This window comes from Chelonia mydas, chromosome 9 (genome assembly GCF_015237465.2).
Source record: "Chelonia mydas isolate rCheMyd1 chromosome 9, rCheMyd1.pri.v2, whole genome shotgun sequence".
Lineage (NCBI taxonomy): Eukaryota > Metazoa > Chordata > Testudines > Cheloniidae > Chelonia > Chelonia mydas.
The window spans coordinates 54,609,264-54,631,304 of record NC_057855.1 but is presented as its reverse complement, the minus strand read 5'-3'; the positions used below and the strand labels follow the sequence as shown (position 1 = coordinate 54,631,304).

Below are 22,041 nucleotides of genomic sequence, written 5' to 3'. Positions count from 1 at the left end.
AGAGTGAGAGATAGAACCCAAGTTCACCCACTTCCTCTTCTAACCCCTACCATAGTGTCTCTATTAAATAGCATAATGAGTATCTCACTAGATATGTGACTAAGAAGAATATCTGCAGTTCTACTAGCTGAATTGCTACTACTGCAATTACCATTTCTGATGCTTTGGGCATATACTTATCAGATGTTGGGATCAAGGAGGAATTACCTCTCCCTCTCATGGTTAATATTACAATGGGGGCTAGAAGCCTCAGCTATGATTAGGGTTGCCAACTTTCTAATCCCCACAAAACTGAACACCTTAGCCCTGCCTCTTCCCCGAGGCCATGCCCCCTGCCCCGCCCCTTCCTTGAGGCCCTGCTCCCCACTTACTTCATTCCTCCTCCCTCGGTGGCTCACTCTCTCCCACCCTCGCTCACTTTCACTGGGTGCGGCAGGGGGTTGGGGTCCAGGAGAGGGTGCAGGCTCTAACTGGGGGTGAGGGCTCTGGGTTGGGGCCAGAAATGAGGGGTTCAGGGTGCAGGAGGGGGCTCCAGGCTGGGGTAAGGGTGTGGGAGGGGGTGAAGGCTCCAGCTGGGGGTGTGGGAGGGGGCTGTGGGTTGAGGCAGGGGGTTGGGTTGCAGGGGGGTGAGGTCTCTGGCTGGGGGTGCAGGCTCTGGGGTGGGGCCAGGGATGAGGGGCTTGGAGTGCAGGAGGGGGCTCCAGACTGTGGGGTAGGGCAGAGGGGTTCAGGGTATGCGAGGGGGTTCTGGGCTCGAAGTTGGGGTGTAGGGGGGTGAGGGCTCCATCTGGGGGTGCAGGCTTTGGGGTGGAGCCAGGGATGAAGGGTTTGGGGTGCAGGAGGGGGCTCAGGGTTTGGGGGGGTTGGGGCATAGGCTTACCTGTGGCAGCTCCCAGTCAGCGACGCAGGGGCGAGGCTAAGACAGGCTTCCTGCATGTCCTGGCACCGTGGACTGTGCTGCGCCCTGGAAGCGGCCGGCAGGTTCGACTCCTAGCCGGAGGTGCGGCAGGAGGCTCTGCGCCGCGTTGCTCTTGCCCGCTGGCACCGCCCCCTGCTCCCATTGGCTGCAGTTCCCGGCCAGTGGGAGTGCAGAGCCAGTGCTTGGGGTGGCGGTAGCGTGCGGAGCCCCACAGCCCCCCCACCTAAGAGTCGGACCTTCTGGCCGCTTTCGGGGCACAGTGCACTGCCAGGACAGGTAGGGACTAGCCTGTCTTAGCTCCACAGCACGGCTGACCTGACTTTTAACGGCCCAGTCGGTGATGCTGACTAGAGCTGCCAGGGTCCCTTTTCAACCTGGCGTTCTAGTCGAAAACCAGACACCTGGTCACCTAGCTATGATCTTGAGCTCTATTGTCTTAGAGACTGTTTATACACATAGTTATAGACAGTCTTTCTTCCAAAGAGCTTACAATCTAGACAACGCAGATAAAGAATGGGAGGAGATAGGTGACTTGCCCAACATAACTGACAGGTTCAGTCACAGAGACCCCCTTGAGACTGTCACCTGACATGCTGAAACTACCTCTGAGCCCATTTTCCCTGGCAGCTTGGGACTCCAGAACCCTGTCTTGTTGAGCCAGACATGCTACTCCGCTGCAACACAGACCCAGGTTCTGAACCATGCCCCCAAAGCTGCAGGCTTTAACCAAAAACTGCTCAGCAGGTTTCCTATCTCCAGCACCCAGACACCCAGCTCCCAATGGGATCCAAACTCCAAATAAATCCATTTTACTCTGTATAATGCTTATACAGAGTAAACTCATAAATTGTCCGCTCTCTATAACACTGATAGAGAAATATGCACAGCTGTTTGCTCCCCCAGGTATTAATCACTTACTCTGGGTTAATTAATAAACAAAAGTGATTTTATTAAGTATAAAAAGTAGGATTTAAGTGGCTTCAAGTAATAACAGACAAAACAAAGTAAGTTACCAAGCAAAATAAAACACACAAATCTAAGCCTAATACATTTAAGAAACTGAATACAGGTAAATCTCACCCTCAGAGATGTTCCAATAAGCTTCTTTCACAGACTAGACTCCTTCTTAGTCTGAGTCCAGTCCTTTCCCCGGTACAGTTCTTGTTCGTTCCAGATCAGGTGGTAACTAGGGGATTTCTCATGACTCCAGCCCGCTTTGTTCTGTCCCAACCCCCTTTTATGGCTTTGGCACAAGGCGGGACTCTTTTGTCTCTCTGGGTCCCCCCCCCCCCAAATAGAAAAGCACCAGGTTTAAGATGGATTCCAGTACCAGGTGACATGGTCACATATCCTGTGAGACCCCCAAGCCTCCATTCTTTCCAGTCTGACTCACATGAACATAGGAAGGATTTCAAGTAAACAGAGCTATTTACAACCAATTGTCCTGTTTAATGGGAGCCATCAAGATTCTAAACCACCATTAATGGCCCACACTTTGCATAGGTACATTAGGACTTCAGAGTAATACTTCATCCGATTTGTATGAATGTATCATTCTTGTATCTGAAGCTAGAAATATGAACACACTCAGTAGATTATAAGATTTGTAATAAGAAAAGGAGTACTTGTGGCACCGTAGAGACTAACAAATTTATTTGAGCATAAGCTTTCATGAGCAATAGCTCACTTCATCAGATACATCCCCCCCCCCCCCCCCCCCCGTACTGTTCCTCACACATTCTTGTCAACTGCTGGAAATGGCCCACCTTGATTATCACTACAAAAGGTCCCCCCTGCCCTCCCCTGCTGGTAATAGCTCACCTTACCATACACACTGTAACAAGAGTGATCAGGTAAGGTGAGCTATTACCAGCAGGGGAGGGCAGGGGGGACCTTTTGTAGTGATAATCAAGGTGGGCCATTTCCAGCAGTTGACAAGAATGTGTGAGGAACAGTACGGGGGGGGGGGGGGGGGGATGTATCTGATGAAGTGAGCTATTGCTCATGAAAGCTTATGCTCAAATAAATTTGTTAGTCTCTAAGGTGCCACAAGTACTCCTTTTCTTTTTGCAGGTACAGAATAACACAGCTGCTACTCTGAAACCTGTCATTATGCAAGATTTGTAATGATACCTTACAAGAGACCTTTTGCATAAAGCATATTCCAGTTACATTATATTCACACTCAGGATAGCATATTTCCATAAATCATATAGAATGCAACGTCACAGTCACACTGCAGCTCAGTGAAAGAGCCAGGAATAGGGCCCATGACTCTTGACTCCCAATCCAATACCCTGTTCATTAGACCACCTGCTTCTATAAAGGATAGTCTTGCACACTTAGCTGTTCAATAGGGTTTTACTCCTACCTCTGAAATGTCACTCACAAGCCATGTTTTAACTTAGTTCATAGACTTTAAGGCCATTATGATCATCTAGTCTGACCTGCAGGCCACAGAACCTCGCTCACCCACTCCTAGATCCCTAACCTCTAGATGAGTTACTGAGGTCTTAAAATCATGATTTAAAGACTTCAAGTTACAGAGAATCCACCATTTACACTAGTTTAAACCTGCAAGTTACCAGTGCCCCATACTGCAGAGGAAGGTGAAAACCCCCCAGGGTCTCTGCCAATCTGACCTGGGGAGAAATTCCTTCCTGACCCCAAATATGGTGGTCAGTTGGACCCTGAGCATTTCGGCAAGGCCCAACAATCAGACATCAGAGAAAGAATTCTCTGTAGTAAGTCAGAACCCTCCCATTCTAGTGTCCCATCACTGGCCACTAGAGATATTTGCTACTAGCAGTCACAGATCAGCTACATGCCTGTAGGGAGCCAGTGTGGCTCCCCTCCGAACCAGAGGGTAAGGAGCCACCCTCTGGGCCTGAGTGGGCGGGGCCAGGCCGAGCTTCCGCCAATCCCCGGAAGGGGAAGGGTGGGACAGGAAGTACAAAGGGCGGGGCCCTCTGCCCAGTGAGGAGAGCACCAGGGAGGGAGACAGACATAGGCTGCCAGCTGCCCCCTCACAAGCCTGCTGCTGACCCAGGCGAACCCCTGGGCAAGGAGGAGCCTTACCGGGGGGAAGGCCTGTGGCAACCAGGGCTGCCGGCCGCTGAATATCCGGAGGAACCGGGGCTGCCCGCAGCGGGTTATCCGGAGGAACCGGGGCTGCCCGCAGCGGGTTATCCGGAGGAGATGGAGATTCAAGAGCTGCCCGCAGCGGAATACCCGGAGGAGATGGAGGGACCGGAGCGACCCGGCTGAGAGAGACCGGGTAGGAAGTAGCCCAGGGGCCCAACTACACCGTGGGGTGGGTGTGTTTGGTCAGCGGGTGCGGATTGCCCGCTGACCCAGCGGCGGGACCTTCGCCTCCTGCCACTGTCAGGGCCCTGGGCTGGAACGCAGTGGAGTTGGGTGGGCCTGCGTTCCCCTACCCCGGCGCTCCCCCTGCCCGAGGGGCGCGCTACTGGCTCCGGCCGGCGCTCCCCCTGCCCGAGGGGCGCGCTACTGGCTCCGGCCGGCGCTCCCCCCTGCCCGAGGGGCGCGCTACTGGCTCCGGCCGGCGCTCCCCCTGCCCGAGGGGCGCGCTACTGGCTCCGGCCGGCGCTCCCCCTGCCCGAGGGGCGCGCTACTGGCTCCGGCCGGCGCTCCCCCTGCCCGAGGGGCGCGCTACTGGCTCCGGCCGGCCCACCTCCCCACTAATTCCCCAACGCCCGGGAGGTGGGGCCGAGGCCTGCTACAAAGACCACTGCCCTCCATTGCCCCTAGGGGCTCGGAGGACCGACCGACACCCGTCACAAGTGGTGGAGAATGTGGGCAGGCGATCCCAACCCCTGCCGAAATGGGTGAGTGCGAGGGCGCCTCTGAAGCTCCCCTACTGGAAAGATGGAGTTAGAAAGGCTTAACAAGTTCCTGGCTGAGAGCCAGCAACAGCAGCAGCACCAACTCGTGCAACAGCTGGGCGCCCACCAGCAGCAGTTGCTCCAAACCCTGGGGGCTCAGCACCAGGAACAACAAACCCAGTGCTTCCAGCAGCTTGCAACCCTGTGGTCAGGCCATGGTGGCGCTCAACCGGAGCGAGCAACCACCCCGACCCCTCCCGCCCCACCGATCCGTCTGGCCAAGATGGGGCCTGAGGATGACTCGAAAGCCTACCTAGTGACTTTTGAGCGGGTGGCCTCAGTGGCTGGTTGGGCGCCTGACCAATGGGCAACACTCCTCGCCCCGTATCTGACGGGGCTAGCCCAGAAGGCTTATTGTGGGCTCCCAGATGATCAGGCCCGTGTTTATGCTCGAGTGAAAGCGGCTATCTTGGATGCCTTCGACATTACCCCGGAAACCTTTCGGCGACCGTTTCGGGAAAAGGTCTACCCAGCGGGTGCGAGACCCCGGGCGGTGGCCCAGGAACTGAAGGATGCAGGTACCCGATGGCTCCAACCCGAGCGCCAAACCGCAACTGAGGTGACCGAACAGGTCATCCTCGAGCAATTCGGGCACATCCTCCCACCCCAGGGGAGGGCTTGAGTGTTAAGGCACCGGCCCCAAGTCTGAGCTCAGCCGTCGTGCTTATGGAGGACTTTCTTGAGGCTGAGGCCCCGATAGGACCGGCCGCCCGCCCCTCAAACCCTGGACCCAATGCACAGAAGCTTGAACGGAGGGGGCCCACCTCCCAAACCAACGCATCCCACCGTACCCGACGACCAGAAGGCAGCAGGACCGAGTTTTCCCGACGACCCGAGTCAGCACCATACTCCGGCCCTGGACGCTTAACCTGACCACCAGGCCCCAGCCCTCTCTGCAGCCCCACTGGGGCCGCCAAGCGGCCGGCGCGCCCAGAGGTAGGACCTTGTTTTCGATGTGGCGAGTATGGGCATCTGCAACGGGGCTGTCCTGCAACGGACTGCAACTTTGGCCTGGTGTGCGCCGGCGAGCGACGGGCCCATCTGCCCTCTGTGGCCAAACTGACAGCCCCCATGGAAGTCGCCGGGGTCCCCGTGGTGGGTCTAGTCGATTCGGGCTGTGGGCAGACCCTTGTCCGCCAGGCGCTCTTCTCGGACCCCCAGCGGACCGTCGGGGAAGTGCGGATTCAGTGCATCCACGGAGATGTAATATCGTACCCCACGGTGCGGGTCCCCATGACGGTGCATGGAGTAACGCAGTTAATGAATGTGGCGGTGGCGTCATCCCTCGCCTATCCGGTGATCCTGGGCCGGGACTGGCCAGACTTCGTCAAGGTGCTCCAATCCCTACCCACCAAAGAGGCGTTCGAAGGAGGCCCGCCTGAGAAGAGGACAGGACCTGACTTGAGCTCCGACCCTGGAGCGGAACCAGGCCCCACCCCTGGGCAGGAGGGCCTGGAAATGGCGGGTCCCCCTCCCGACCTGGTGGACTTTAGCCGAGATCAAAGGGAGGACCCTACGCTCCGGTTTGCCTACGAACAGTTGGCCCGGGTGGACGGTGAGGTCGTGGAGGCGCAGCGCACCGCCCAGTGGCCCAGGTTTGAACTCAACCACGAGCGGCTCTACCGCCTTGACCGCGACCCCCAGACCCAAGAGGTCCGGACCCAACTCGTGGTCCCCCGCATCCATCGTCGGGCGGTCCTGAAGCTTGCACATGACATCCCGGCTGCCGGCCATTTAGGGCAGGAAAAAACTGTAGCCAGGGTCCTGGCCAGGTTCTTCTGGCCTGGTGTCCACCGTGAGGTAAAGGAATATTGTGCATCGTGCCCGGACTGCCAACATGCAGCCCCGGCCGGGGTACGGAAGGCCCCTCTGGTCCCGTTACCAGTCGTCGGTGTGCCATTTGAGCGGGTAGCAATGGACCTCGTCGGGCCCTTCCCAAAAAGCAAGGCGGGCCATCAATACATCCTCGTCCTGATGGACTATGCCACCCGCTTCCCGGAGGCCATCCCCTTAAGAAGTATCACCGCCCGCACTATCGCTGCGGAGCTTGTGAAGATCTTCGCAAGGGTGGGCCTCCCACGGGAGATCCTCACTGATCAAGGGACCAACTTCACATCTAAGCTGTTCCGCCAGGTATGTGCCCTATTGGCGATTAAGAAATTGCAGACCTTGGTCTACCATCCCCAGACTGACGGATTGGTCGAGCGGTTCAACCGGACCCTGAAGGGGATGTTGCGATGTTTTCCCACCCAGGATCTCCGCCAGTGGGACCAGCTGCTCCCTCCTTTACTGCTGGCGATTCGAGAAGTCCCACAGGCGTCCACGAAGTTCTCCCCGTTCGAGCTCCTCTATGGGCGGCGACCCCGCGGGGTGTTGGACCTCTTGAGGGAGACTTGGGAACACAACCCGTCCGCAACACAGGGTCTCTTGCAATATGTCTTACAACTGCAGGGGCGGCTGGCGCGGGCGGGCGAGCTCGCGAGGGAGAACTTAAACACCGCCCAAAGAGCCCAGGAGCAACACTAAAACCGGGGCGCCCAGGCTCGATCATTTGGGCCAGGGGACCAAGTACTCCTCCTGCTTCCCTCGGAGGAATCAAAGCTCTTTGCCCGCTGGCAGGGTCCGTATGAGGTCCTCCACCAGGTAGGGCCGGTAACCTATGAGATTCGGCAACCTGGTCGCCGTAAGGAAAAGCAGATTTATCATGTGAACCTCTTAAAACCTTGGCGGGACCGGGAAAGGCTCATGGTGGCCCCATATCCCCCCGAACCGGAACTGGGGCCCCAACCACCCGAAGAGTCGGATGATGGTGAACCCGAGCTAGCAGAGACCCTCACCGTCGAGCAGCGAGAACAGGCACTCTGCTTAGTGAGGGCGTTCCCCAAGACGTTCACCACGAAACTCAGGCGGACAATGCTCACCTACCATGTGATCCAGACGGAACCCGGGGTGATGGTCCAAGAGGCAGCCTGGCCATTGCCGAGGCGAATGCGGGAGGCCGTAGAGGAGGAAGTCCAGGCGATGTTGGAACTGGGTGTTATTGAGCCCTCCCAGAACGAGTGGCGGAGCCCCGTCGTCCTCGTACCGAAGCCCGATGGGAGCCAGCGGTTTTGCATTGACTTCCAGAGGGTCAACGCCATCTCAAAATTTGACGCCTATCCGATGCCCCGCGTCGATGAGCTTCTCGACCGGCTCGGGGAGGCCTGTTATATCACCACGTTAGATCTTACCAAAGGGTATTGGCAGATCCCCTTGGATCCCCGGTCCAAGGAGAAGACCGCGTTTGCCACCCCTTCAGGGTTGTACCATTTCACCCGGATGCCTTTCGGCCTACATGGGGCCCAGGCAACCTTCCAGCGTTTGATGGACCGGGTGTTGCAACCACACATGAAATACGCGGCGGCTTACCTGGACGATGTGGTCATCTATGGCAATAACTGGGAGTAGCATCTTAACCAAGTAGCGGCAGTCCTCCGGGACCTCCGCGCAGCCGGGCTGATGGCCAACCCGAAAAAATGCCGAATCGGGCGGGAGGAAACCACTTACCTGGGGTACACCTTGGGCCGCAGACAGATCCGCCCCCTCATTGGGAAGGTCCAAGCACTCCAGCAATGTCCAGTGCCGACCACGAAGAGGCAAGTACGCCAATTTTTGGGCTTATCTGGTTATTACCGGCGGTTTGTACCCCACTTCGCAAGCATTACGGCCCCGCTAACGGAGCTCTTGACCAAGGACAGTCCTCGCCAGGTGCATTGGTCCAACGAGTGCGAGATGGCCTTTCGAACCATCAAAAAACAGCTGTGTAGCGATCCAATACTCTTCAGCCCCGACTTTCATCGTGACTTTATTGTCCAAACCGATGCCTCCGGCGTTGGGCTTGGGGCGGTCCTCTCACAGGAGGTGAATGGGGAGGAACACTCGATTGTTTACCTCAGTCGGAAGCTGTTCCCCAGAGAACGGAACTACTCCGTCATGGAGAAAGAGGCCTTAGCTGTTAAGTGGGCAGTCGAGGTTCTCTGCTACTACCTCCTCGGGGCCCCCTTTATACTGGTTATGGACCACGCACCCCTGAAATGGCTCAATAAGATGACGGACAATAATGCCAGGCTGATGCAATGGTATCTCGCTCTGCAGCCCTATGCCTTCACGATCCACCATCGGGCGGGACGAGACAACGCCAATGCGGATTTCCTATCCCGCCTCGGAGAAGGTGAGGACGCCAGCTCCGAAGATCGGGAGCTGGATTTGAGGGGTGGGGTACGTAGGGAGCCGGGTAGCTCCCCTCCGAACCAGAGGGTAAGGAGCCACCCTCTGGGCCTGAGTGGGCGGGGCCAGGTCGAGCTTCCGCCAATCCCCGGAAGGGGAAGGGTGGGACAGGAAGTACAAAGGGCGGGGCCCTCTGCCCAGTGAGGAGAGCACCAGGGAGGGAGACAGACACAGGCTGCCGGCTGCTCCCTCGCAAGCCTGCTGCTGACCCAGGCGAACCCCTGGGCAAGGAGGAGCCTTACCGGGGGGAAGGCCTGTGGCAACCGGGGCTGCCCGCAGCGGGTTATCCGGAGGAACCGGGGCTGCCCGCAGCGGGTTATCCGGAGGAGATGGAGATTCAAGAGCTGCCCGCAGCAGAATACCCGGAGGAGATGGAGGGACCGGAGCGACCCGCCTGAGAGAGACCGGGTAGGAAGTAGCCCAGGGGCCCAACTACACCGTGGGGTGGGTGTGTTTGGTCAGCGGGTACGGATTGCCCGCTGACCCAGCGGCGGGACCTTCGCCTCCTGCCACTGTCAGGGCCCTGGGCTGGAACGCAGTGGAGTTGGGTGGGCCTGCGTTCCCCTACCCCGGCGCTCCCCCTGCCCGAGGGGCGCGCTACTGGCTCCGGCCGGCGCTCCCCCTGCCCGAGGGGCACGCTACTGGCTCCGACCGGCGCTCCCCCTGCCCGAGGGGCGCGCTACTGGCTCCGGCCGGCCCACCTCCCCGCTAATTCCCCAACGCCCGGGAGGTGGGGCCGAGGCCTGCTACAAAGACCACTGCCCTCCATCGCCCCTAGGGGCTCGGAGGACCGACCGACACCCGTCACAATGCCATTGTAGGCAGTCTCATCATATCATCCCCCCCCGTAAACTTATCAAAATCAGTTTTGAAGCCAGTTAGGTTTTTACTCCCACCACTCCCCTTGAAAGGCTGTTCCAACTCCTCTGATGGTTAAAACTTTTGTCTAATTTCAAGCCTAAATTTGTTGATGGTCATTTTATAACCCTTTGTTCTTGTGTCCACATTGGTGCTTAACTTAACTCCTCTCCCTGCCTGGTATTTATCCCTCTGATGTGTTTATAGAGAGCAATCATATCATTCGCAGCCTTCATTTGGTTAGGCTAAATAAGTGAAGTTCCTTGAGTTTCCTCTCGTAAGGTAGGTTTTCCATTCCTCTGATCATCCTAGTAGCACTTCTCTGCAACTGTTCCAGTTGAATTCATCTTTCTTTAACATGGGAGACCAGAATTGCACACAGTATTCTAGATAAGTCTCACCAGTGCCTTGTATAATGGTAATAACACTTCCCTATCTCTACTGGACACACCCATTAGCTTTTTCCATGGCCGCATCAGATTAGCGGCTCATAGTCATCCTTTGATTAACCAATACACCCAGGTCTTTCTCCTCTGTGGCTTCCAATGGGATAAGTTCCCTATTTAAAGCAAAAATTCTTCTTGTTAGTCCTTAAGTGCCTGACTTTGTACTATTAAATTGCATCTTATTTCTATTACTCCAGTTTTCAAGGTCATCCAGATCTTCTAGTATTGTGTTCTGATCTTCCTCTGTATTGGCAATACCTCCCCAACTTTGTGTCACCCGCAAATGTTATTAGCGCACTCCCACTTCGTGTGTCAGGGCCATTAATAAAAGTGTTAAATAAGATTGGTCCCAAGACTAATCTCTGAGGAACTCCACTAGTAATCTCCCTCCAGCCTGACAGTTCACCTTTCAGCATGACCCACTGTAGTGTCGCCTTTAACCAGTTCCTTATCTATCTTAAAATTCTCATATTTATCCCCATCTTCTCCAATTTAACTAATAATTTCCTCATGTGGAACTATGTCACATACCTTACTGAAATCCAGGTAGACTAGATCTACAGCATTTCCTTTGTCTAAAAAAATCAGTTTTCTTCTCAAAGGAGAAGATCAGGTTAGTATGGCATGATCTACTTTTTGTGAAACCATATTGTATTTTTATCCCAATAATTGTCTACCTTTATGTCCTTAAGTACTTTCTATTTCAAAATTTGTTCTTAGACTTTATGTAAGGCACCCCCATCATCGGCAGCCAGGATTGAACCTGGGACTTCTGAAGTTTGTGTATGAGCCTCTGCTGCATGAGCTAAAAGCCACATGCCTCTTAACCAAGACTGTAGAAGACACATCAATCTCTAGGTGGTCTAGGTGTCACTAAAGCAGGATAAAGTGCCGCACCAAACAGGCATGAGTTACACTTACATACAATTAAGATTAAACTAATAGGCCTGTAATTTCCCTGATCACTTTTTCCCTCTCTTAAAAATAGGTACTAGATAAGCCTTCAATCACAAGGTACGACCCCAAGTTTACAGATTTGTTAAAAATCCTTGCTATTGGGCTTGCAATTTCATGTACCAGTTCCTTTAATATTCTTGGGTGGAGATTAACTGGGCCCCCCGATTTAGTTCCATTGAGCTGTTTTAAGTTTGACTTCCACCTTGCATGTGATAATTTCTACTTCCGTATCCTCATTTCTACTAGCCAGCCTGCCAGTACCCCAAAGCGTCTCATTACTTTGCCTCCATTTTTAATAAAGGTATTTGTTTAGGTGTTGGGCCATCCCTAAATTATCCTCAATGCTTAGCGGTTCCACTTCCTTTTACTATTGGTTTTAATTTCCCTTGCAAGGTCCAGTTCTGTTTTGGCTTTTGAAAGTTCACTTTTCCCCTTCACTTTCTGACCTCCAAGAGATAGCTTTCCTTGTTGATCCATCCCATCTTCCATTCTTTGCAGGCTTTCAGCTTTCTCTTAATCACCTGTTTGAGATGCTTGGTCTGCAACATTTACCTATACATTTTTTCCACTGCCTGGGATGCAGGCTTCAGATAGTCTTTGCAACTTTGACTTAAAAAAAAAAAAGGAGTACTTGTGGCACCTTAGAGACTAACAAATTTAGTACTCCTTTTCTTTTTGCGAATACAGACTAACACAGCTGCTACTCTGAAATTTGATTTAAAAGTAATTCCAAGCCTCCTCCACATTCAGATCCTTGAGTTCTTGAGCCCAGTCCACTTTCCTAACTAATTCCATTAATTTTTTTAAGTTTGCCCTTTTGAAATCAAGGACCCTAGTTGTAGATCTATTTTTGTTTATCTTTCCATTTAGTTTAAACTGAATTAGTTCATGATCACTTTAACCATGGTTGTCCCCTACAACCAATTCTTCTATGACATCCTCACTACTCACCAATACCAAATCTAAAATGGCATCACCTCCTGTAGATTCAGCAACTATTTGGTGAAGAAATCGGTCAGTTATCACCGCCATAGGTGCTGATTAGCAGGTGCTTAACACACACTGGCAGCCAGCTCCTCCCTTCCCCCAGCGCCTCCCGCCCACCGGTGGCCCCACCAATCAACTCCTCCCCCTCCCTACCAGCGCCTACCACCCATTGCAATCAGCTGTTTCGTGGTGTGCAGAAGGCTCTGGGAGGAGTGGGGACAAGGTGCACTCAGGGGAGGGGGCAGAACTGGGCGGGAAGAGGCAGGGTGGGGGCAGGGACTTGGGAGAAGGGATGGGGTGGGGTCAGGAAGAGGCGGAACAGGGTGGCGGCTTGGGGGAAGGAAGCAGGTGGGGGCGGGACCTGGGGCAGAGTGGGGGGTTGAGCACCCCTAGGCCCAGAGGAAGCCAGCGCCTATGATCACATCCAGGAAAATGTGGGCCTTACTATTATTAGTAGCACTTGCCCTCCAATCTATATCTGGGAAGTTAAAGCCTCTCATAATCACACAATTTCCAGTAGGTTTTTATTGTATTAAAAATATTAAAGAGGTCTCTATCCATATCTAGATTGGATCATGGGAGTCTGTAGCATACCCCAATCACTATCACAGGGGAGCCTCTGGTAGCTTTCTTCCCCAAAGAAATTTTTGTCCCAAACAGACGGTGTTATCCATTCCCATCACTTCTAAATTTCTTTACAGTCTACCTCATCATTAACATACAATGCTACTCCATCACCTTTACTTCTGTTTTTCCTGAATAGCATATACCCTTCAATACCTGTACTCCAGTCATGGCTACTATTCCACCATGTTTCTGTTATCCCTATAATATCTGGTTTCACCTTCCTGCACCAGTAGTTCTTGTTCCTCCATTTTGTTACCCAGGCTCCTAGCATTGATGTACAGACATCTTAGTTGTTCCTGCTTGGCTTCAGCCAAATTCTTCACCTGCTTAGATACAGTCATTCTATTGTCAGTATTGCAGTCTGGCTTGAATGGTAATGGCACTATCTTTCTCTTAATGTCCATTCTCCTACCCACTGCTGTTCCTTTCTCCATTGCAATATTCTCTTTCTTGATTTTTTTTTTCCTCCTGGTCAATATTCAAATTAGGCATGGATATTACATGAGTATATCTCCCAACCAACTCCCAGATTCCTAGTTTAAAGCTCTTTTGATCAGTTGTGCCAACCTCCATCACAAAGTCTATTTCCCTCACTACTCAGGTGGAGTCAATCCGATGAGAACAGTCCTCTGTCCATGAATCCTCCCAGTGGTTGAACATCCCAAAGTCCTCCATTGCCCGAGCCATCTGTTGATCATCATAATCTTGTCTCACCTTTGTTCTCCTCCTCTAAGGACAGGTAGAATCCCACTGAAGATCACTTAAGTCTTCACTTCTTTAAGAATCTTCCCCAGCCTGGCACTGTCTCCACTGATGCATTCTAGTGAGAATCTAGCAGTATCATTTGTTCCCATGCAAAGGTCAATGAGTGAATTATTTCCTGCTCCTATTAGTATATTCTTCAGCCTCAGGTCCACATCCCACATCTTAGCTCCCTGCAGACAGCACACCCTTCTGTTCTCTGGATCAACTCTGGTGCCAGGCCTGCCCTTCTTAGTAGGGGGTCACCAATGATGTAGACCCACTTCATCCGGGTATTGGTACAATTCTCTGGCCCTCCTCCTGTTCTTTCTGGCTGCAAGTCCTCTGGTCTTTGTTCTCTCTTGCAATCTTCTGTGAGTTAGTCTCTATCCTCCAGTGGCTCCCAACTCCGCCTATCTTCATTGACACTTCCCCGCTTCTTCTAGGACTAGTTGTCCTTCTCTTCTTCCTTGCCCTCCCACTTTCTGTTACTGCCTGCTGTGGCCCTTCTTCATTTTCCAGCTCAGCAAACCTGTACCTGAGCTCTATTTCTCTTTCAATAGCCTTCTTTTAACAAAGATGTAAAATGGTTTTTAAATTGTTTTATGTGAATAGATTCTGGATTAGATAAGCATGTGGTGGAAGGTGCTAAATGATCTGTGTTGGTCACAGGTCTTTTGTCTGAGGGTGGGAGGTTGTGGAGCAGATGGCAGATGTGCCTCAAGACAATAGTAATGGAAATGACAACTCTAATCCCAAATCAGAAGTTTAGTGGAATAAGATCTTCATCCAACTTACTAAAACATAATTAATAAAACCCACAAGAAGCAACCCCTAACATGTACAGCATCAATCAAGCATGTTGAGTCGCTCATAGTATAAACCTCTGGGGGCTTAGAATGTGTCTTTAACCTCTGGCTACAGTGCTATGCATAGCTGTGGACACATACCCAAGCACTAAATAATAAATGCAATGAGTTGGAGGGTTTTGCCCCTGTTCCAAAGGGACAGGTGTTGACATGACTAAAGCCACTAGCACAAGTTTCCTGTTTCAGCAGAAAGGAGATTGAACTACCCTTTCCAGGTCTGATTCCCTCAAGGCTGGAGAGGGACAGGGGCAGGACATCATGGGGGAAGCTTATGCTGCAGCTAGGTGCTAGGGAGTAGAGAATTTAGAGAATCTCTAAGGCTGCCTTTGCTGCAGGGGACAGGAGAAGTTAAACTCCAAGCCCCAGTGCAATAATTTTCCAAGGGAATGCAAAGGCAGGCCCAATGGAGCTGGGAGCAGAGCCACCAAGTTAAATGAGGGAACACTGTCTCCTCACCCCAATTAGTGCCTAATCTCCCTCCATAGATATAGCCTTAAGCCCTAGAATATGGGAATGCATCAGAATATCCACTTTTTAAAATTTTGTTTTAGCTCATGGTTTTTGTAGAACAGCATAAAAATCTGCCTCCAATGCTGCACAAACCAGATAGCAAATAAAAATCACCCCATATGCATTTACAATCTCATTAATTTGGCAGCGTGGGGGAAGCAGGGCACACTCACGTATTTTAAATACTTGGGGTTGGCAACATTGCATCCGACCCCCTGCCACTGATCTACGGGGGGAGGGTGAAGCAACCACCCAGTTAAAAGTGGGGGGCAGGAGTGAGACAGCAACCACTCAGCACCCACAACTGGGAGGGGTGGGGGGGGACCGGACAGTGGCTGCATACGGCCCTCTCTCGTGCAGAGGACGTGGCCCCTCCCATAGCCCCCACCGGAAGGCGGCTACCTCTCCCTCCGCCGCGCTCTATGGTAACGGGGGATGAGGGGGAGTACCACTAGCACGTGGCCCACCAGCACCAATAGAAAAGGAACAAACCATCGAGCGAAGATGAGTGCTGGCTAGATATTGCGGGCTCTAAGCCCGTCTCTCTGCTGCCGTCAGCTTGTTGGAGGCAATAGAGTCCTCCCAGCCCCCCAGGGTGGGGGACCGGGTTCAGCTGTCCAGCCCCTCTTACCTGATGCGTCCCTGACCCCCCATTTTATCGCGCTGCTATACCGAGTGTGAGCGGAGATCGGAATTACCTCTAATAGGCCTACGGCGAAGCCTATGCTAGGTACGAGGCCGAGGGGCCGGCCGCCATCTTGGTAAAGGAGAGAGATGTGCGTGACCTGCCAGCATAAGGGTGGCCCCTCCCCCACACACTCTTGTCCTGTCAAATCGCCACAGGAACGGCGCGTGCGTCCGCACAGTCAGTTAAGCTCATGCGCTGTTAGGGCTCTTGGGGCGCGCAGGCGCGCCTTTATTCTAAGTCTGCCGCTCGTGCTTGCGTCCCTTTGCTGTGAGTCCCCGGCTCCGATTTTAGGGCGGGGTCTGCGGAGGCGCGCGCAACTGTAGCTAGAGAGCCTGAGTGGAGAGAGACTTGTAGCGAGTGCGCGAGCCTGAGGGACGGTTGGAAGAGCTTGGTTCCGTGATCGCTCTGTACAGCCCAGGCTGCCAGGTGAGGGGCGCGGCGGCGGCTCCCGGCTCCCCAGGGGGAAGGGGGGCTCTAGGGCCGCTCAGGGGCGGGCGGTCCAGGGCGAGGAGTCTGGGCTCCGGAGCCAGACGGGCGAGTTTCCTCGCCCCCCCCCCTTCTTCCCCCCCCCCCCCGTCCCCCCCCATTCGCGGCTCGCAGCTTCCGCGGGGTTAGGCTCCGTAATGTCACGTGGTGCTGGTTCCGCGTCCTACTTTCGGGCCGCTGCCTGGCGATGCTGGGAGGGGCGAGAATCCCCGGGCGCCGCACTTCCTAGCTGTCCGGTAGCCCCGGCCCGATGTTTCTCAGGGCTTCAGAGATGCAGTGCCGGGGATCGCCGGTGGGCTCCCTCGTCCGTTCTGCGGTCAGAAGGTAGCCGGCAGGCCGACTTCGCCTTTGCTTGGTACCGCCCTCCCCGGTGGGCAAGCGGGAGGAGAGATGGCTGTACGGTTGGGGGAGGTGGGAGTTTTTTCTCCTAGCGTTTCAAAATTGAAGGCTAACGCGCTTTTCAAATACTATGCACTTAACAGACTCTCCCTCCCCCCCCCGCAGCTTTGGGGAAGCCTTGTGGCTTTCTAGCCGTAGCTGTAGCTACCTAAACTTACTCCTGCAAAAGGTAGTTCGGAAACAGAATGTGTTTCAATTACGCCACTGTGAATTTTCACTGTTTGAATTTGAATTTTCACTGTTGCTGTTTCACAGCAAAGTTACAGTGTACAGCTTCACACACACAAGTTTACGTGTTAACAATTAAATGTAAGGATTAACTGCTTAGCCTTTAAAATGTAAATTACTTTAGTTCTTCTTGTACTGTAGAACTAAAGTAGAACCTGGTGAAACTCTACCTGTAGAGGAAAGTTCAGGTCCAGTGGCAACGCAGGGCAGGTTCACAGGCTGTTAGGGGTGGAATTTACTGGGCTGTGGAAGTGAGGGTTGTGAACCAGGTGGGACTAGGACTTAGTGCCAGGGATGGAGCAAAGGAAAGAAGCTAGGGAGCTACAGCTGGAGACTGATGACTATAGGGGTGGAAATTAGAGCTGACCAGAGAGCAGGGTTAAAGAGGTAGCAAAGAGCCTTGCAGCCTAAATGCTCATTACACCAAGTAGAAGAAGATGGAGCAACTGTAAGGTTAGAGCTTTCTATGCCACGTGTGAAGTTTTTACAGACAGCATCTAAAGTGTCAGAGAAGCAAGTTACTTATCTTCGTCTGCATTTGAAATGAGATCTAACAGTGGCTTAGATGTGATTTAATAGCAATCGATTGTTAACCTAGTTCAAAGTCTGCTCAAACCTCCTCTTTGATCATGCAAGACACATGTATAATGTCTTCCATAGGGTTTTAGAACAGCTGTAAGGGAAGATCTAGGATGCTCTCAAATTGGAAACTGCTTATGAATTGTATTGCTGCCTGCATGAGAGAACTTAATCACAGTATTAAAACATCTTCCATGAAGTATTCCCTGTTGTGAAAGCTTTCTATGTTGGTTGCCTACAGCAGTGGCTTCCAACCTTTCCAGACTACTGTACCCCTTTCAGAAGAAATCAGACATAAAAATACAAAAGTGTCCCAGCACACTATTGGTTGAGTTCAGGATCCTGACGCAGGGAAGAAAGGTAAGCAGCAGGATACGGACCCTGGACTTCAGGAAAGCAGACTTCGACTCCCTCAGGGAACAGATGGCCAGGATCCCCTGGGGGACTAACATGAAGGGGAAGGGAGTCCAGGAGAGCTGGCTGTATTTCAAGGAATCCCTGTTGAGGTTACAGGGACAAACCATCCCGATGAGTCGAAAGAATAGTAAATATGGCAGGCGACCAGCTTGGCTTAATGGTGAAATCCTAGCGGATCTTAAACATAAAAAAGAAGCTTACTAGAAGTGGAAGGTTGGACATATGACCAGGGAAGAGTATAAAAATATTGCTCGGGCATGTAGGAAAGATATCAGGAGGGCCAAATCGCACCTGGAGCTGCAGCTAGCAAGAGATGTCAAGAGTAACAAGAAGGGTTTCTTCAGGTATGTTAGCAACAAGAAGAAAGCCAAGGAAAGTGTGGGCCCCTTACTGAATGAGGGAGGCAACCTAGTGACAGAGGATGTGGAAAAAGCTAATGTACTCAATGCTTTTTTTGCCTCTGTTTTCACTAACAAGGTCAGCTCCCAGACTGCTGCGCTGGGCATCACAAAATGGGGAAGAGATGGCCAGCCCTCTGTGGAGATAGAGGTGGTTAGGGACTATTTAGAAAAGCTGGACGTGCACAAGTCCATGGGGCCGGACGAGTTGCATCCGAGAGTGCTGAAGGAATTGGCGGCTGTGATTGCAGAGCCCTTGGCCATTATCTTTGAAAACTCATGGCGTCCCGGATGACTGGAAAAAGGCTAATGTAGTGCCAATCTTTAAAAAAGGGAAGAAGGAGGATCCTGGGAACTACAGGCCAGTCAGCCTCACCTCAGTCCGTGGAAAAATCATGGAGCAGGTCCTCAAAGAATCAATCCTGAAGCACTTACATGAGAGGAAAGTGATCAGGAACAGTCAGCATGGATTCACCAAGGAAGGTCATGCCTGACTAATCTAATCGCCTTTATGATGAGATTACTGGTTCTGTGGATGAAGGGAAAGCAGTGGATGTATTGTTTCTTGACTTTAGCAAAGCTTTTGACACGGTCTCCCACAGTATTCTTGTCAGCAAGTTAAGGAAGTATGGGCTGGATGAATGCACTATAAGTTGGGTAGAAAGCTGGCTAGATTGTCGGGCTCAACGGGTAGTGATCAATGGCTCCATGTCTAGTTGGCATCCGGTGTCAAGTGGAGTGCCCCAGGGGTCGGTCCTGGGGCCGGTTTTGTTCAATATCTTCATAAATGATCTGGAGGATGGTGTGGATTGCACTCTCAGCAAATTTGCGGATGATACTAAACTGGGAGGAGTGGTAGATACGCTGGAGGGGAGGGATAGGATACAGAAGGACCTAGACAAATTGGAGGTTTGGGCCAAAAGAAATCTGATGAGGTTCAATAAGGATAAGTGCAGGGTCCTGCACTTAGGACGGAAGAATCCAATGCACCGCTACAGACTAGGGACCGAATGGCTAGGCAGCAGTTCTGCGGAAAAGGACCTAGGGGTGACAGTGGACGAGAAGCTGGATATGAGTCAGCAGTGTGCCCTTGTTGCCAAGAAGGCCAATGGCATTTTGGGATGTATAAGTAGGGGCATAGCGAGCAGATCGAGGGACGTGATCGTTCCCCTCTATTCGACACTGGTGAGGCCTCATCTGGAGTACTGTGTCCAGTTTGGGGCCCCACACTACAAGAAGGATGTGGATAAATTGGAGAGAGTCCAGCGAAGGGCAACAAAAATTATTAGGGGTCTAGAGCACATGACTTATGAAGAGAGGCTGAGGGAGCTGGGATTGTTTAGTCTGCAGAAGAGAAGAATGAGGGGGGATTTGATAGCTGCTTTCAACTACCTGAAAGGGGGTTCCAAAGAGGATGGCTCTAGACTGTTCTCAATGGTAGCAGATGACAGAACGAGGAGTAATGGTCTCAAGTTGCAATGGGGGAGGTTTAGATTGGATATTAGGAAAAACTTTTTCACTAAGAGGGTGGTGAAACACTGGAATGCGTTACCTAGGGAGGTGGTAGAATCTCCTTCCTTAGAGGTTTTTAAGGTCAGGCTTGACAAAGCCCTGGCTGGGATGATTTAACTGGAAATTGGTCCTGCTTCGAGCAGGGGGTTGGACTAGATGACCTTCTGGGGTCCCTTCCAACCCTGATATTCTATGATTCTATTACTGAAAAATTGCTTACTTTCTAATATTTACCATACAATTATAAAAAAAAAAATTGGAATATAAATATTATACTTGTATTTCAGTGTATAGTATATATAGCAGTATAAACAAGTCATTCTAGGAAATTTTAGTTTGTACTAACTTCACTAGTGCTTTTTATGTAGCCTGTTGTAAAACTAAGCAAACATCTAGGTGAGTTGATATACTCCTTGGAAGACCCTTGCGTACCCCCAGGGGTATGCTTACCCCTGGTTGAGAACCAGTGGCCAACAGGAACCCTAAATGAATAAATGGTTATGCCAGAGAAGCCTAGATTGGACCGGACAGTACAGCGTATCCAATACAAAATAGTGTGATCCTATAACTATAACAGAAAATTCAAGGTGCTTTTGTTTTAAATCCCATCCCTGACATGGACTTGCAGTGTGATCCTGAGCGAATGACACGGTCCTCTTTCTGCCTCAGTTTCCTTCTCTGTACAATGGAAATAATGAAACTTAACTCAAGGATGTTGAGATTTGATCAGTTAATATTTGAAGTTCTTGAAGATCCGTATGGAAGGTAATTCATTGTCTTAAGTAATTCAGTACCCTTGGACCTACTTGCACAGAATTTAAAGAGAAAGTTACTACTAGGTAGAGGTCTTTTAATTTACCTTTTGTGCAGTTTGATATAATGGTAACTCTCCACATTTTTTGTTTAGATTTATAAAATAAGCACCTGTTTGTAATCTCAATTTCACAATGAATATCTCCAGGACTCTTATCTTTAGCAATAAATAGACAGATATGTATCAGCAAATGTAAATACCCCTTTCCACCAAGCAGCCATAATAAAATTCCTCCAACCCACAGCCTGCGCGCCCCCCCCACTTCGTGGGTGGAAAGATGGGCCTTGCAGTGTGCCTGGAAAACCAATATGGTCCTTGGACCAACAGGGAGAAGATTTTCTAAAGTTGAGAACACCCTGCTAGTAACTCCCTTTCTCTTTCTGAGAGTTTGTCAGCTGAGCACTGCCTCTGATCCTAGCCACAACAGTGTAGCTTAAGGAGTCGAAATCTCTTGACTATATAATATCAAACAATTTAGGACTTTATCGGTTTAAACCAGCTCCTTGAATTCCACTTGGAAACTGATTGTTGATCATTGTCCATAGATCACAGAGCACTGATGTTGCATAATTATAGCATGGAACTCCACCTAATAAACACAATGTCATATATTGCACTAGCTTTTGTTTCTTAGGCTTTGTCTACCCTGTACTTTCATTGTTAAAATTTCTGTTGCTCAGAGGTGTGGAAACCCCCCATCCTTCCTGAATAACAAAAGTTTTAACGACACAGTTCTGGTGTGCATGATAGGCGGCTGGTGACCCGGCCATTGTGGAAGCCTAGACCTCGGCTCCTCTGTTTGTGCCCGAAGCTCCGCCCCCACCCTACTCGTCTGCACCTCCACTGTAGCGCCAGGCGGCGCAGCGACAGCAGCCCCCAGCCCTGGTGTGCCACCGCAACGGCAGCAGCCAGGGCAAAGGGCTGGGGGGAACTGCAGGAGGGGGCCTGGCCTGGAGGCAGGGTGTGGGTGGGGCCATGCTAGGCTGTTTGGGGAGGCACAGCTTCCCACAGCCTACGATTTCCATGCCCATGGTGTGGACAGTGCTTCATCCGTGGGAGCCACTCTCCCGTTGACTAAGATACCACCCCACATTGGTGTTTTATTTTATCGTCAGGAGAGCTCTCTCCCATCGACAAAGAGCAACTAGGTTGTGTGCCTTGCAAGGCGCAGCTGTAGCAGCACATCCATGCTATTATAAGGTGCGTGGTGTAGACGTACACTGAAGCCACTCGGGCTATTTCCTTCACACGCGCGTGCGCACACACAATGTGTAACAGTAATTCAGTCCTGAAGGCACAGTTAACTGTGGCAGGTAAATTTGCACTCTTCTTGCTATGCAGATAGCAAATTTGGATACATCTGCTTCCTGAAATCCCTGGTAATAATTGAACTCCCTAGCAAATATTCTATTTTGGTAAACACCGCTTGTTCTTG

General features: G+C 51.7%; 2 protein-coding genes across 22 annotated transcripts in view; one reads left to right on the top strand and one right to left on the bottom strand.

Annotated features, from left to right (window-relative positions):
- The window catches only part of LOC102947701 (high density lipoprotein binding protein), a 170,525-nt gene extending 154,577 nt beyond the window's left edge, over window positions 1–15,948 (bottom strand). For 2 of the 4 annotated variants that reach the window (XM_043522463.1, XM_037909304.2), the window contains exon 1: window positions 15,784–15,948. The gene's annotated coding sequence lies outside the window, so the exon portion shown is untranslated. Of the gene's footprint in view, window positions 1–15,716 lie in introns of all 4 variants that reach the window. The other 2 variants (XM_037909302.2, XM_043522465.1) reach the window with 2 other exon arrangements.
- A 115-nt stretch (window positions 15,949–16,063) lies between these two features.
- SEPTIN2 (septin 2) overlaps window positions 16,064–22,041 on the top strand; it is a 53,351-nt gene continuing 47,373 nt past the window's right edge. For 8 of the 18 annotated variants that reach the window (XR_006283774.1, XM_043522475.1, XM_043522474.1 and 5 more), the window contains exon 1: window positions 16,382–16,583. Coding sequence is in view for 7 of the 18 variants with exons in the window: in XM_043522475.1 (XP_043378410.1) it covers window positions 16,397–16,583 (187 nt within the window). In the remaining 11 variants the exon portion in view is untranslated. Of the gene's footprint in view, window positions 16,200–16,381; window positions 16,584–21,721; window positions 21,807–22,041 lie in introns of those variants that run through there. The other 10 variants (XM_043522480.1, XM_043522479.1, XM_043522476.1 and 7 more) reach the window with 5 other exon arrangements.